Source organism: Periplaneta americana, chromosome 15, assembly GCF_040183065.1.
Source record: "Periplaneta americana isolate PAMFEO1 chromosome 15, P.americana_PAMFEO1_priV1, whole genome shotgun sequence".
Taxonomy (NCBI): Eukaryota; Metazoa; Arthropoda; class Insecta; order Blattodea; family Blattidae; genus Periplaneta; species Periplaneta americana.
This window is the reverse complement of record NC_091131.1, coordinates 11,405,432-11,421,524: the sequence shown is the minus strand read 5'-3', so window position 1 is coordinate 11,421,524 and position 16,093 is coordinate 11,405,432. Positions and strand designations below refer to the sequence as shown.

Genomic DNA, 16,093 nt, shown 5'->3' with positions numbered 1-16,093 from the left:
TTAACATTGTTGAATCAAAACTTATTTACAACGTTAAATTGTATTATAAAATGATATTTAATATTGTGGAAGCCTATTTAAAATAAAAGAAATAGTGAATTTTTTATAATTTGTTGTCGATCATCTTTCATACCTTCAGACACATCCTTAGGCACATATGCCCTCCACCAACGAAAGATGAGCCAGCCATCTTGCACTCTTACTGTATAGTCATGACAAATGTATATAACGTCCCTGAACATTATCTTCCCAGATAGCACGTTGCATGTCAACGAACCTTAAAAACAGACACAAAAACGAACCTTTACAACAGGGATCAAACGCCTAAATCACATCTAAATCTTAGATTCATTGTTTATTGTTTCTTATATTATAATCTAAAATTTGTGCATTCGCAATTTTTCCAGATTGTCGTTAAAAAAAATATTACATATTAGCATAGCCATGCTTTTACGTCGATATTTTTTTATTTCACATAAAATTTAAAAAATGTGTTTTCATTCAACCAACTTATAATAATAATAATAATAATAATAATAATAATAATAATAATAATAATAATAATAATAATAATAATAATTTTTATAATAATAATAACATAATAATATAAACTTCCTCGCCAGTCTCCAGATGTATTAAACATGCTAACTTACATGTTGGCGATTTCGATCCATTCAATGTATAGAAGTATTAGAACATGGCAATGTCTTTGCTAATATTAATTGCATTATCTTTCTACACATTTTGGTAATACTTTTGTATGAATCAACTCCTTTCCATAAAGTCGACCTGATTGGCAAGTTGGTATAGCGCTGGCCTTCTATGCTCAAGGTTGCGGGTTCGATCCCGGGCCAGGTCGATGGCATTTAAGTGTGCTTAAATGCGACAGGCTCATGTCAGTAGATTTACTGGCATGTAAAAGAACTCCCGTGGGACAAAATTCCGGCACATCCGGCGACGCTGATATAACCTCTGCAGTTGCGAGCGTCGTTAAATAAAACATAACATTTCCTTTCCATAAAATATAATAGTATTAATTCTTGTAAACTAATCATTGTAATCTATATTCTTTATTTTGTTGTTATCTCTATTATGTAATGTGTACCATAGTTGTTCATTTTATTGCATTATTTGTATCACTGTGCTAGACTTTTATTGGCCTATGGCTGTTGTCCAGCACATAAATATCAATAAATAAATAAGTTATTATTATTATTATTATTATTATTATTATTATAACAACAATAAAAGTTTGGGACAGAAGAAGATATCAGATATGTAAATCACATGCAGAGACGAAGAGAAAGGCAGAAAAGAGGAAAGATTGGAGAATGCTAGGTTTGCAGTGAAAGAGCTGCCCTTGGGCAGAAAACTATGAATGACTGAATTAATTAATTAATAATAACATTATTAATAATAATAATAATAATAGTAATAATGACAATGACAAAAAATAACCATTATTATTATTATTATTATTATTATTATATTATTAAGTATATGGAAATAATAATAATAATAATAATAATAATAATAATAGTAATGACAATGACAAAAAATAACCATTATTATTATTATTAATTAATATTTAATATTTGAGGAGAAAAATTTGCTCTGGCGCCGGGGATCGATCCCGGGTCCTTGGTTCTACGTACCAAGTGCTCTGACCACTGAGCTACGCCGAATTTAATCCACAGCACCGGATCGAACCCCCCTCCTTCAGTGTTTCCCTTACGGCCTGACTCCAAGTTAGGCATATATGTTGACGTATATGTCTAGTGTCAACTGCCATTATATGGAAATTATATGGAAATAATAATAATAATAATAATAATAATAATAATAATAATAATAATAATAATAATAATAAACAACTTGTGTCACTGCAATATCTCCTGTGTAATTTATTCAAACACTTTCAACCAACAGTAATGTTTTTTTTAAAGTACCCTTAAACGATGAATTAACGCCGTTTTGCGTTCATTCATTCTAACTTTGACAGTAATCAGCAGAGAGCGGATTTTCGGTCCCCATACCGAACGTTAAGGTGTACGTCAGTTTCAGAGAGGTCATTGAACTCATTGCTACGCTCTCTCAGCACGCCAAGGGACGTGACATCTTGGGGACAAAAAATCCTGTCTGGAATCAGTCAGATGCATCAACCTTTTATTTGTCAAACTTCCAAGAACTTCGCTGTAACGAAACGTAACACAAACGAACACTGATCGTTTCGTAAGTTGAACGTCATGCAATCACAGTCTGTTTTACCTCTTTTTTTTTTAAGTATTTTTTACTGAAATCCATTTACTAAAACAATAGTAATTTAAAAGCATAAAACATTTTTTGGGGTGATATTTAAGCATTAAAAATTATGAGAATAGACAGCAAACATGAAATCGTTTATAGTGACCTAATTCAAGTACAAGAATACGTAGCTCTCTATAGCGCACTGGTAAAATAAATGGACGTGGTTTGAGTGGACCAGGGTTCGATCCTGGGGCAAACTTATTCTTTTTTTTTATCTCTTTGACTGTTTATTTACATTATTGTATATGCGTTATTTTATTTGAAACCGGAGTAAATGGGGGTTTTTGCTACAGAATTATATCCGTAATTCACACTGGTCCAGCTAGTATAGTCACATCATTATTACATCATTATCACCGTCACAGACGACATTAAGATATATGGATCATATGAGGAGACTAAGAGGAAGGCAAAAAATAGGAAAGATTGGAGAATGCTGGGTTTTTCAGAGAAAGATCTGCCCTTGAGTCGAACACTACGTATGTATCAACGCCATTCTATTATAATACGTCGTTAACATGTATCTATGCTAATAATAAATCTGTAGCCGAAATTTTTCTGGTAATTTTCGATTTTCCAAAAATAATTGGTCCTAACATATATAATTAACCACCCTGAAACTGAAAATCGCTTTTTTGAAATTTTTGTTTGTATGTCTGTCTGTCTGTCTGTATGTTTGTTACCTTTTCACGCGATAATGGCTGAACGGATTTCGATGAAAATTGGAATATAAATTAAGTTCGTTGTAACTTAGATTTTAGGCTATATGGCATTCAAAATACATTATTTAAAAGGGAGGTTATAAGGGGGCCTGAATTAAATAAATCTAAATATCTCGCTTATTACTGATTTTTGTGAAAAATGTTACATAACAAAAGTTTCTTTGAAAATAATTTGCGATAAGTTTTATTCCTTGAAAAATTTTGATAGGACTGATATTTAATGAGATAAATGAGTTTTAAAATTAAAATAACTGCCATGTAAGGCCGTTTAATTAAAAAACAAATAACTTCGTCTATAAGGGGCCTTGGACAGCAACAATCGAAAGCTATGAAAGATAGCCTACAGAGAATGTTTCTGTGTTTGTATGAAGTAATATCGGAAGCTAAATTAACCGATTTGTATAATTAATTATTATTTCACCATTGGAAAGTGTAGTTTCTCTAGATGGACATAATGCTATAATGTTATTACAGTAACTCCTGATATGATATGATATAATATAATATAATATAATATAACAATATAATATAATATAATATGTAATATTATATAATATAATTTAAGTTATTTGATGGGTTCAGAACCGTAGTGGGCCAAGCGCCATTTACTGAATACTAGAAAACAAGGGTTAAAATTAAGTTATTACCATATTTCAATGGAAACCTATAACAAGTAAAATAAAATATACACATTAAATCTAAATGATGTCAATCTTCATTAAACTATGGTTGCATGTAATAAAAATTAAGAAACATGTTAAAGGAATTGTCATTGCACCAAATGAGTGTTTCTGGACCAAAATGATCGCATTTTAATTATTTGGATGCAATTTAAATTAAGTAACATATTAAACGATTTATCCTTCTATCACACACGAATGTTTCCTGGATCAAATGTCCTATTTTAATTATGTAATTATTTTATATTTATTTCTAACGGGTGCAGCGGAGCGCACGGGTACGGCTAGTTTATAATATTTTATTTATGACGTCTCTAACAAACAAGGTTTTTCATGCAATTCAAGATTCAAAGTTTATCAGAAACAGCTGACTATCTAGCGTACGTTGATCGTAATCCCAGACTAAGGCCATGCTACTGAAATATTAAATAAAATAATACTAATTAAAAATTACAGAATACGAGGAGCGATCTTTGTATTTGTCAAACTTCAACGCACTTCACCGTAACGAAACGTGATTGAATGTGTCAGGTTCCATGAATATATCTATTCTATTCGGCATAAAATACATTTTTGTTTAAAATTAAACATTATAGGTAGCAAACATGAAAGCATTCATAACACCTAATTCAACAATTGTACTACGTAATTCTTTGTAGCGTATTGGTAAAGTGAAAGATCATGGCGTAATTGGACCCATGTTCGAACCTCAGGTTGGTGTATTATCTTTTTTTTTTCTTTTTAATAATTTACATTATTTTAGATACGTTATTTTATTTTAACCCGAAATAAAGGGGTTTTTACTTCATTAATAATATATTCGTAATTCTCACTAATCCAGTTATTTAGTAGTAGCCTAGATCATATATAGCCCATATAGGTCGGCCTTATAGGGTTTGACGTTAACAACTTTTGTCAGGTTTACTACGCTGCCATCTAGTTGTTACATAAGGAGTCACGTCATAATTCCCATTTGAATTGCATTAGCGACTGTACTGCCATCTCGTGTTCGTTTACGGCGGATGGGTGGCGATCCTGGCAGTTGTTCTCTTCAAAGTGCAAACGAATTTAACATAGCGATGATCTATCTGTTACATATGTGATCTGGGGTGAAGTGAAATACACAATTAAACAATGACAAAAGTAGTAATGAATTTAAATTCATTAATATGTCACATCAACGGACGTATATACGTCACCAAAACAACGTAAGATGAAGATTACATTTGTAAAACGCAGTAATATTAACAGCCATACCCCTGATCACGTATATAACAGAATGGCCATCGCAATGTTAAAAAACGGTAGCATGTGGAAGAGAACAACCACCAGGATCGCCACCGTCTATTTAAAACAACCGCTAGATGGAAGTACAGTTGCTCCATTTTTTTTAGTTTTAAGATGTTTTTATTATATGGGAATTATAACGTGATTCCTTTTACTGTCGCTAGATGGCACTATAGTAAACTTGATATAAAAGTTGCCGTTCAATTTTCTTTAACAAAACCTATTTACATTTCAATTTATAAAATCATATTTTTGTAAAAGGCAAGGGTCCAAGAGACCCGGTACTTAAAAACATCTTAAAAAAAAAAAAGTTGCCGTCAAAGCTAATCTGTCATATAGTGATCAGGGGCCATACTAAAATATAAAAATCAGTAACATTCTGTCGTAACATATTTTTGTAATATTGAATGTCATGCGTCTCAACAAATTGAAGTATTAGGACGGAGGCAACGTAACGTAACGCAAACACATTGATCGTAATCCCAGCCATAACAGTTGTCATAATACACAACCTCCCTGAACGTTCGGTAGAAGTTCAACATACGGATGAAAGCAACGAAACGTAACGAAATGAACTTTGATCGTAATCTTAGCCTTACCTACGCTCTCTCATATTTTATCGTTAGGAACACATTTTCATTAGGTACTGATTCAAATAATTATATTGCATAAAACATCTTTTTGTGTAATACTTAAGAATTGAAACGTAACACATAGCGAACATAAAAGCACTTATAGTGACCTAATTTGAGAGCTTAGTGTGAACTATTGTGTAACTGACAAAAATTGACATTTTCAGGTTTTTACACCAATCGATAATAATTCTTTCTTCAACTTGGTGACAAAAAATCGTAACTCAGATTCCAAGCAGTCTTGTATTTAATAAAAATCGTAACTACAAAACATGATGGTATAGTTCATGTGAAATAAGCGTACCGCCTATTAAGAATTTTGTTGTGAATAAAACATCGATTCTCGATTCCAATTACGTTAGTTTCACATTAAGACCACGAGTTCAACAACAAAAGTATACAGTTCTCTGTAGCGCAGTGGTAAAATGACTAGACGTGGTTCGAATGGATTAGGGTTTGATCTGGAGACAAACTCATTCTTTTTTTTTATCTCTTTGATAGTTTATTTTCATTATTCTAGATGTGTTATTTTATTTGAATCAGAAGTAAAGGAAGTTTTTGCTACAGAAATAATATATCCGTAATTCGCACTGGTCCAACTAATTTTTGTTTAATAAGCTGCCCAAAAACAGGTTTGAACAAGTGACGCCAATAAAGAAAAACTCGTCATTCTATATTATTACGTCTTACATGTCCACATGGAGCACACACATTGAATATATTGTTAATAAAATTAATAAAGGAATTTTCATGTTACGAATCTTCAGGCAAACTTTATCCTATAAATCTTTAGTTACGGATTATTATGCTCATATTTATAGTTACATAAGATACGGGACCCTTCTGTGGGGCAACTATACTTCGGCTTCCAAGTTGTTCATTAAAAAAAAAAAAAAAAAGTAAGAGCTGTGAGAATTATCTGTGGTGTCTCTTGTAGAACTCACTGTAAAACATTTTCTGCTCATCCAGGAATACTTACTTTACCATCAATGTTTATTCTCTTAATGTGAACAAACTTCCTACTTGCTCATCTATTCATGATTATCCAACCTTCCAGACTTAATATACACAGTGAACCATAAGTAATGTCATTAATTCCAGGGGGTTATTCTTTAAGATATTTCAAACAAAAAAGTTTAATACATTTTTGTTCGTTTTTGCTTCCTTTCCGAGATAAAGACTGTTTTATATTAAACAATCCATAGCATGTTTTGGAAAAGCCATTAATTTAATTCCCAATATGCTTGGTCAATTTAACAGAGCAGTGTATTATGATAATAAATGATTGAAAAAATTTTAGTTTTGTCCTTTAAATGGCAGACATTTTATCCAAACAAATGTAACTTTTCATTCTCTAAAGGAATTTTAAAATGTAAGACTGAGTGCACACAGAATCATACATGGTGGCGTGCGATGCGACATTTTGTCTGATGGTACTTGTCTCCTATTGGTTTCTTATGATGTGGTCCACACAGAATCAGATGTGGCGCGACGGTTACGAGGAGACACGGAGAGACAATATCAAATGACTGCTTGAAGTTCGTCGTGAGGAGATTGATAGCTGCGCATGCGTTAGTAGTGGCTATGATTGCACGCTTTCACTATCTATGAATACTATTGTTGTGTAATCCACATTATTCATAATGGAGCTCGATGCAGATAATTAGTTGTTTAGTACAGGAAAGATACGTTCTGTATAATCATTGAAACAATAACACGACAATAATGTGGTTTCTAAAAATATGTGAGAAATTGCAAACGAGATGAAAGCACCAGGTGAATAATAATTAATAATAATAATTTGTAGTAAGCCTAATTCTCTGCTCTATACTATCACTCATTATTGATTCAATACATTATTTTTCTTTTCGGAATATGTATGATAAGAACTTTCTGTGTTAAATTTTCACGTACCTTGTTAACATGTTTCGACCTATTTTGGGTCATCTTCAGAACTGGTCATTGTTGGTCTTGGCGCCTCTTGTTTCCTGTGAGGGTGCATTCGTAGTGTAGAGTCAAAGAGTGTATGTGTTTTGAAATTGAGTTGTGTGTTGAGAATATCGTTGGGGTGTGTTTTCGTGTGTCTGTATATTTCATATTGTTCTAGTGTGTTGAGTTTCTGGCTTTTTGGTTGGATGTGCAGTATTTCCATGTCTGTGTTGATGTCTCTGTAGGTGTGGTTGGCATTTGTGATGTGTTCTGCATATGTGGAGGTGTTTTGTAATTTTGTTATGGCCGTGATGTGTTCTTTGTAACGTGTTTTAAATGATCTGCCTGTCTGTCCTATGTAGAAGTTGTTGCAGGTGTTACATTTTGAGTTTGTATACACCTGTGTGGTTGTATTTGTTTGTTTGTGTGTTGAGATGTTTTCGTAGAGTGTTATTTGTTCTGTATGCGATGTTGTAATTTAATTTCTTGAATGAGGTTGCAATTTTGTGTGTGTTTTTGTTTTCGTATGTTAGTGTGATGTATTTTTTGTGTTCTTGTGTTTGTGTTGTATTCTTCTGTTTTTTGTGGTTTTGTTTTGTCTTATGTATTATGTTGTCTATTATGTTGGGGTTGTATCCGTTTTCTTGTGCTATGTATTTGATTGTGTTTAGCTCTTCGTTGTAATCCTGTTGGTTCATTGGAATGCTGAGTAGTCTGTGTACCATTGTTCGGAATGCAGCTTGTTTGTGTTGTGTGGGGTGGTTGGATGTGTTGTGTATGTATGTTGTTGTTGGTTTTCTGTATACTTTGAATGTGTGTTTGTTGTCTACTTTTGTTACTGTGATGTCTGGAAAATTTATGGATTTGTTGTTTTCAATTTCTAATGTGCAGTGTAGCTTTGGGTGTATTTTGTTTGTGTTGATGTAGGTTTTAGATCTGTCTTTTGTTTCCTTTGTATAATATTTCTTTATTGCAAGTCGTGAAATAATGTAGGTTTTAGATCTGTCTTTTGTTTCCTTTGTATAATATTTCTTTATTGCAAGTCGTGAAATAATGTAGGTTTTAGATCTGCCTTTTGTTTCCTTTGTATAATATTTCTTTATTGCAAGTCGTGAAATAATGTAGGTTTTAGATCTGTCTTTTGTTTCCTTTGTATAATATTTCTTTATTGCAAGTCGTGAAATAAATCATAAATATACAAAATAACGTGTGTGCAGTGCATTAGTAGTATTTAATTTTAAGATTCTTCCAATCATATAGATTTTTAGGCATATTAAGCATCTTTAGGAAATAATAACTAAATACAATAGAATTTCTCATATAGGCCTAGACAGTCCTCTTTCATTGACGTCATTTTCTAGTCTAGGCCAATTTTCCAAACTCACACAGTCAGAAAATCAATTATCACAAGCAGACAGTTTTAAGCTGTCGCGAGACATTGTAAAGCAAAACGTAGTCTTGTGCCACATCACGTCGTGTGTGATTGTGTGTGCACCCAGCCTCACATGACTTTTTTGCTTGTTTTTTTTTTAAGTCCTCTATCCAATCGCCAAAGGTTCCCCACACAGTTAACACCCTGTATATGGAATAACTTCATATAAATTACACTTACCTACATGCATGTAGCCTTCTCTAATAAATAGTCTGTTCAATAAGCGTGTTATGAAATAGCCGATAACTCTTGAATTGTAATAAGTTATATAAATAACCCACGCCATGGTAGAAACAAGTGAACACAGCATCCATGCAAAGTTGCTGTCCATTTTAATATCCTCCAGATGACTGGCATTCATATGCAATGCCTTGGCATCCATGCTGGAAATCGTCACTATCTCAGGCTCCATGATGAAAGTGTTTTTTTTTTAATAGAACAGAGGAAAACTATTTTATTTCACGCCATTTCTGAAACAAAGAATTAATTGTGTGTGCACCAAAATTCAAAATGTGAGCTATTGTAGTGAATTTTATTTTCAATTACACAGACACAACCTATACAATAATTACATAAAATGCACACAAATAATTCCTAAATGTTCATGATAAGTACTCAATACTTTACAAACTGTTAATAGTTTCCAGCTTAAATGAATATCAGAAATTGAAACTTAAAGGTTAATTAAGTAGGTGAATTTATCAGTGATAGGTTATCGCATTTAGTACTTAAGGACAGATGGTGCGATACAGAAGCAGGGCATGTAGCACATATGAGCGAATCCAGAAATGCATATAGAGTGTTAGTTGGGAGGCCGGAGGAAAAAGACCTTTAGGGAGGCCGAGACATAGATGGGAAGATAATATTAAAATGGATTTGAGGGAGGTGGGATATGATGATAGAGAATGGATTAATTTTGCTCAGGATAGGGACCAATAGCGGGCTTATGTGAGGGCGGCAATGAACCTCCGGGTTCCTTAAAAGCCAGTAAGTAAGTAAGTAAGTAAGCAAATACAGTACTTTTCACTTTACTGAGGGGACACAAAGTCTGTTGTGTGCTGTTTTCTCTTGAGAATTTTATTTCAATTGTTTGTTATTAATTTTAAGTACATAGTGTGGCCTAGTTTGGATACATGCATCTTAGGTATAAAACTAGACAAGATATAAAGTTTCTTCCAGTCTTCTCTGGTGCTCAGTAGTACGTAACTGTTGGCAACATTTTCAAGAATTTTCAGAGCTTTTTCCTTACAATCATATTGCAGTGCGCAAAATGTTATAAGTAGTTATTTCTATGCCACTCGTGATATACATAAAGATCAAGGTGCAGCTTTGACAATATATGTAAGCCAAGGTAATGGGTTCCAATCCTTTCTAGGGCAAAGATGTTCGTCCACTGTCAATGGGTGCCACATACTTTCGTTAGATAGAGACCCAAAACTGAGATGACCACACCATGTCAGTCTCATGTATCTGTCACGTAGTTTATGATAAAAGGCTCAAATAAGGTAAACATCCTGCAAACAGTATGCACATCCTCAATTGATAAGCTACATGAGTATCCTGCTAGTCATTCAAACAATAGTACATATTTCATCATCATCTTCTTCCTCCCACGTATTAGGCCTGGTGGCCTGTTACGATCTTGTGCCATCGTTTGAGTGGTCTTCCTAAAGATCTCTTTCCTCTTGGATGGTAATTCAAAATCTGACGAGGGATGCGGGATCAATCCATACGCTGAAGGTGCTGCTGCCAATTATTTCTATATGTAGTTATAATGGTCCATAACCGAAGAGATTTGAAGTTCTTGAAGAATATCTACATTTTTTTTTTTGTCTAACTTTGTGTATCCAGCTGTTCTTCTCATGAACTTCATTTCGCTAGCTGTTATTCTGCTTATATCTCTTTTACATATAGTCCAAGCTTCGCTCCCATAGGTAAGCAATGGTCTCGCTAAGGTTTTATAAGCTCTTATTCTTGTATGTCTTTGCACTAAGATGGTTTAAAAACTCTATTAATGGTTCCCATGGACTTATAATTCGCTTTGCGGATAATTTGAGATGTGTTTTTTTTTTGGGAGGGGATTAACATTTTCATTTCCGTTTTTACTCGATTTACGCTCTCCCCCTCCCTCTTAAGAAATCTGCGATCTAAAATCAGAAAAAAATTAAAACTCATCTAAAAAACAAGAAAAGATGGCAGATTATTTCTGTTACACTAAAGTGTGTTATGATATTTTGTAAAACTTATGTTTCTTGCATTAAAATTCTATTCCACTGCAGTACTGTCTCATATTATATAGGCCCTATAATGTTTCAAACTGTTCTGTACTTGATTCTGGAGTGTATTTTAGTAATTAAACCTGTCAGAGTAACTTTTACTGGACTTTTACCAATAACGTATTAATCAGCATGATTACATAGAAGGTTGTACTGTAATTGATTTTATTGAGAAAAATAAGCATAAAAAATAACAGAAAGATATAATAGTTTTAAAAGTTAAATAGGATGAATGAAGTTATTTGGCTATGTATTCACTATGTAGTTGTTGAACCTTCAAGTTCTATTGATTAAATATTTTAAGATGTCCTCTCCCCCCTCCCCCGACGCCCAATGGTGGGGTCCTAACTTGCTGTCATTCGCCCTGACTCTTGCGAGCTGGTTCACAGATGTCACTAGTGTTGAGAAGATTAGACCATCTAGTTTGCTAGGGACTAACCAGAGTGCACCACGCACTGTAGGTCAACATTTCAGTTGTAATGAATGTGATGAAAAAATTTTTGGGATACCATAGAGGAACTGGAATACCTGGAGAAAACCCCTTTTTTGCCTGGAACAGGGGCTTGCTCAAGACAAGTTAAAAATTCAGGTTCTAGCAGGATTTGAACCCAAGCCCCTGGATTATAAGTTCAGTGCACAAGAAATGGATTCGGAACACCTCAAAATCTGTGCTTCAGTGGCTGACCATGATAATATCTTTGAAAAATATTGGAGTCCAAGAGGTCAAATGACATTATTGTCAAACGCCTGGCATTAGAAAACAATAACAACAACATAAGTTCAGTGCTCTAACACTGAACTGTGGCGGTATTTTCAGAGATATTTGTACCTAACTTTTACACTTCAATTTTTTATTTCACTCATTTTTATTAACACTTTAACACTATATAACATATGTCAATATAAAACTGCAATTCATTGTGTTTTGTAAATTTATAAAACCTGCAAGCTACTGATTTTAACAGTCAAATGTTCTTAAAGAAACAGTTGTAAATTAACTTGTTTTTCTTCACTTCACAATACAACTTCAGTTTTGTAAAATGGATGTAATTTTTCTCTGTTGCTCTCACCAATTAAATTACAGAATATATATTTACTTTAGTGGTAACGAAAAATCCACAAGTACGAGAAGAAACAACTTAAGAACTAATGACATTGTTAGAATTTTGAAGAACTTGAGAAAAAATAATAGGCCTATTTCAAATTTTTTTTTACTTGGTTATTTAACGATGTTACATATCAACTACTGTGTTATATAGTGTCAATAACTGGTGATAGCGAGATGGTATTTGGCGAGATGAGGCCGGGGATTCGCCATAGATTACCTGACATTCGCCTTACGGTTGGGGAAAACCTCGGAAAAAAACCCAACCAGGTAATCAGCCCAAGTGGGAATTGAACCCACACCCGAGTGCAACTCCAGGTCAGCAGGCAAATGCACTGCCATATGAGCTACACCGATGGCTTATATTTCGAATTTAAACAAACCAACAATGTTATTTTCATGACCAACAAAAACTTCATTGACCTTTCGGTATGTAGGTGAAAGTACTATCACCATAATTCTTAAGACAATTTCCTACTTTGAAAATGTGTCGAATTTATTAGCTGAGCAAGCTTACAGAAAAATTTGATGACTATCATCGTGAAATAAGTCGAGTTCTTACTGGTCCGTTACAGTCTCGCATCATCTTTTCATTTATCTTCCTAAGCTTCTTTTGCCTTTTGAAAATATAGGTATCTCATGATAGGCTATGCTTTGGTAGTCTTTCTGGTTCCGTTCTTACAAGATGTTACTTCCATATTTTTCTGCATTCCTGGATGTAATGTATGACTGATGTATGCTACGCTTTGTTCCCGTTGTGCGGTACATGATAACACATTATATGCTCTCCTGTCCAAATTCCATCCATAATTTTTCATGATACAACCTACTTTTACTGACGAAGCTCTGAAGACAGCCACAGCAATATAACTGTTGCACTCACTTGGAAAGAAACTGCTACAGCTAAGTCCAGAGACATTTAGGTGGCAGTCTTACTAACTGGACTTACCAGCAACAGGCCTGTAAACTTCCTTGGGACATTTATCTACATTCAAGAGTCATCATAATGAAAGCTGGACCCTTCATGTCTTGGCAGGGGTGGCGCCAGCGAGGGGGTTTTGGTGGGCTGGAGCCCAACCAAAACTAATTTGAGCCCATCTTTAAGCTCTTCCAATATTAAAATGAATAGGCTATCATATGAATAATTATTATGTACCGTATTGTTAATCAATTTCACGAAACAGTAATTGTTTAAAATGGTGCGTAATAATGACTTTGTAATGAGCTTTTCAAGAGTAGGTCTCTATTAAGGGCTTCTTTGGTTCAATTCAATATAAAGTGCATTATAGTTAAGACACTGCAACAATCTTTATCGCCTCTCTGCCTGTTGAGCTACTGTTTATTAATGCAACCCTACACTTCAGTGTCAGTGACATTTTCTCTGAGTAGGCCCTATTGTTGTCAATGTAATAAGAAAAATGTTCGTTCAACCTTGCCTGTTTTTCTTCCTAGAATTATGCTGTTATATGTTTTGCAGACGAAGTGATGGTAGTTTTCAGTGCTTGCAACATTTTGCACAGCTTAAAAATGACAATGTATACTTATTAATTGTTACCATCATCATCATCATCATCATCATCATCATGTTCTTCTGCTCCTCCTCCTCCTCCTCTCACAAAAATGTCAGGTCAGTTGATCTATTTCAGTAATTAAATTAGGCCTAGTCTAGTGTACTCTTCCAAAGTTAAGTAGGGTTAGAGTTTTCGTCAGACCTTTGCACCCTCGTATTTATTGTGATGTTAAGGCCTACACAGCAGAGAACAGTATCCTACTAAAAGCACGAAAATCGTTATATGTCCGTTTTGATACAATATCAATCAAAACAATAACTGGATCATGGAAAATTACGTAATTCTTCAGCAAATATAGGGGTAAGAGTATTCTTTACCATGGAGAAATAATTAAGCCATTCATACACAATCTTAAATTAATACAATAATGAAATAACATAATTTGAGTATTATTATTCATTACTGTGCATTTTAACCGGGATGCTAATAAAAGAGGCTAAATGTTACCTTTTAATTACGTTAGGCGCCTACAACTGAATCTGAAATTTACTCTTCAAGCATTACAATGGTATAAATGAATCGTTTTATGAAGTCATCGCTCTCGTTGTTCTTAGAGTCACTGACTTTCGGCAACGTTAGGAAATTGATTTTTCTGTTACACTATGGTATACCTTATATAATAAAACATAATTATACACAAAACCTTACCTAGTTCGCAGCAATAAAACGTTCGATTACACTTCATACGTATAAATGCAATTGCATAGTCCAATAAGCTATTATTAATTTCTATCCGTGAAATAGATATTTTGACAGTTGGCGAATAGGTTATCATCACTAAATAAAGCCTCGTACATTTAGTATAATTTCCTTCTATGTTAAATTGAACTCGTGTTAATGATAAATGTGACTTGTATTTCTGCTTAGTAATAGTATTAAATAACAATAAATTATCCCTCCATTCCCTGTCTTTCTTTTTTTGTTCTTATTTTGTTCAATTCATCGATCCCCACTCAGTCCACGCTACTTCCCAGTCCCCACTCATACAACGCCCCCATCACCACTCGATTCACCACTATGCGACGAAATTAACACTTCAAAGGGAAATAAAATAAACGTCAATCTTAATAAATACACTTAAATCACAAAGAACTCAATCAACAGGCGTTAACAATGCTAAAAATTTGCTGCGCTTTCGTTCTGAACTGATTTATGTCTATGAATAATAATTGTTTTTAAACGCAGGTTGGTATTACCGTCATGATACAAAAAGATGAATTCGAACTCTTATTTGTATGCATCATTAAAAATACGCCTGAGTGCATATGAAATCGTAATAAAAACTGCATTTCTTCAATTTTTTTTCCATAGTTCCCTAGAATTTATTTATTTATTTTGTTTTAGGATATTATCTTCACAAACTCGAAATTTACATAACTCTTTTGCTCCGTAAACCAATAATTATATGGAGAAAGAAAAAGCGGTGACACAGATATAGTAACTAAAAATAAAATAAAATTGTACGTTATTGGTACGAAATATTATTGTTATAATTATTTTCAACACATAATTTATTTATGCTATTTACCGTATCGTCTGCTCTCTGCAGACAGACAACATCAGAACAAAAATTGCAGTTTCACATTCATTCTTTCATAATGTTGCGCACTATCATTGCAAAGTCGCCAACAGTCACAAAATTAATGTGTTGTGCACATGAAATCCGTACTCATACAAATGAAACACAAACGACGCATAAATTGATTAAATAAATAGAAAAATATTTTCCTCTCATTTGAATATCGAGTGAACATTGTGCTTATTACAATTTTACAGCCTTTTTATATTGATTTTGGAACAACTCTGCTTTCTCTTTTAGTTACACAAGGTTGCACCTTGAAATCTGATATAGCCAACAATTGCAAAATTAATACACTGAATGTAAACGTATATATTATAAAATAAACGTGAAAATATATACGTTGCAGAAATCAAAATCGTATTTTCCTTATTTATATCATTTTCAATATAACTGCATTGTGTTGAAAAATTTAGGTTCATCATTTAACTTCACTAATTACAGAATATAGTCAATACGGTAGTTTGTATTACTGCATGAGCTCTGAGTGAACTATAAATTTGAAGTACGCCAAGAAAATAGTTCGCCTTTGGAGTGGAGCACAGCAAACTTTAGTTCCTTGTGCCGTTCTTG

The 16,093-nt window shown here is 33.5% G+C and overlaps 1 protein-coding gene across 6 annotated transcripts in view; it reads right to left on the bottom strand.

Annotated features, from left to right (window-relative positions):
* The window catches only part of tweek (transmembrane protein KIAA1109 homolog tweek), a 278,923-nt gene extending 263,979 nt beyond the window's left edge, over nt 1-14,944 (bottom strand). For all 6 annotated transcript variants that reach the window (XM_069846680.1, XM_069846681.1, XM_069846682.1 and 3 more), the window contains exons 1-3: nt 14,590-14,944; nt 9,170-9,459; nt 134-277 (exon numbers count right to left, since the gene is read on the bottom strand). In XM_069846680.1, coding sequence (XP_069702781.1) covers nt 134-277; nt 9,170-9,401 — 376 coding nt within the window. In that variant the 5' untranslated portion in view covers nt 9,402-9,459; nt 14,590-14,944. The remainder of the gene's footprint in view (nt 1-133; nt 278-9,169; nt 9,460-14,589) is intronic.
* Between the last annotated feature and the right edge of the window lie 1,149 nt (nt 14,945-16,093).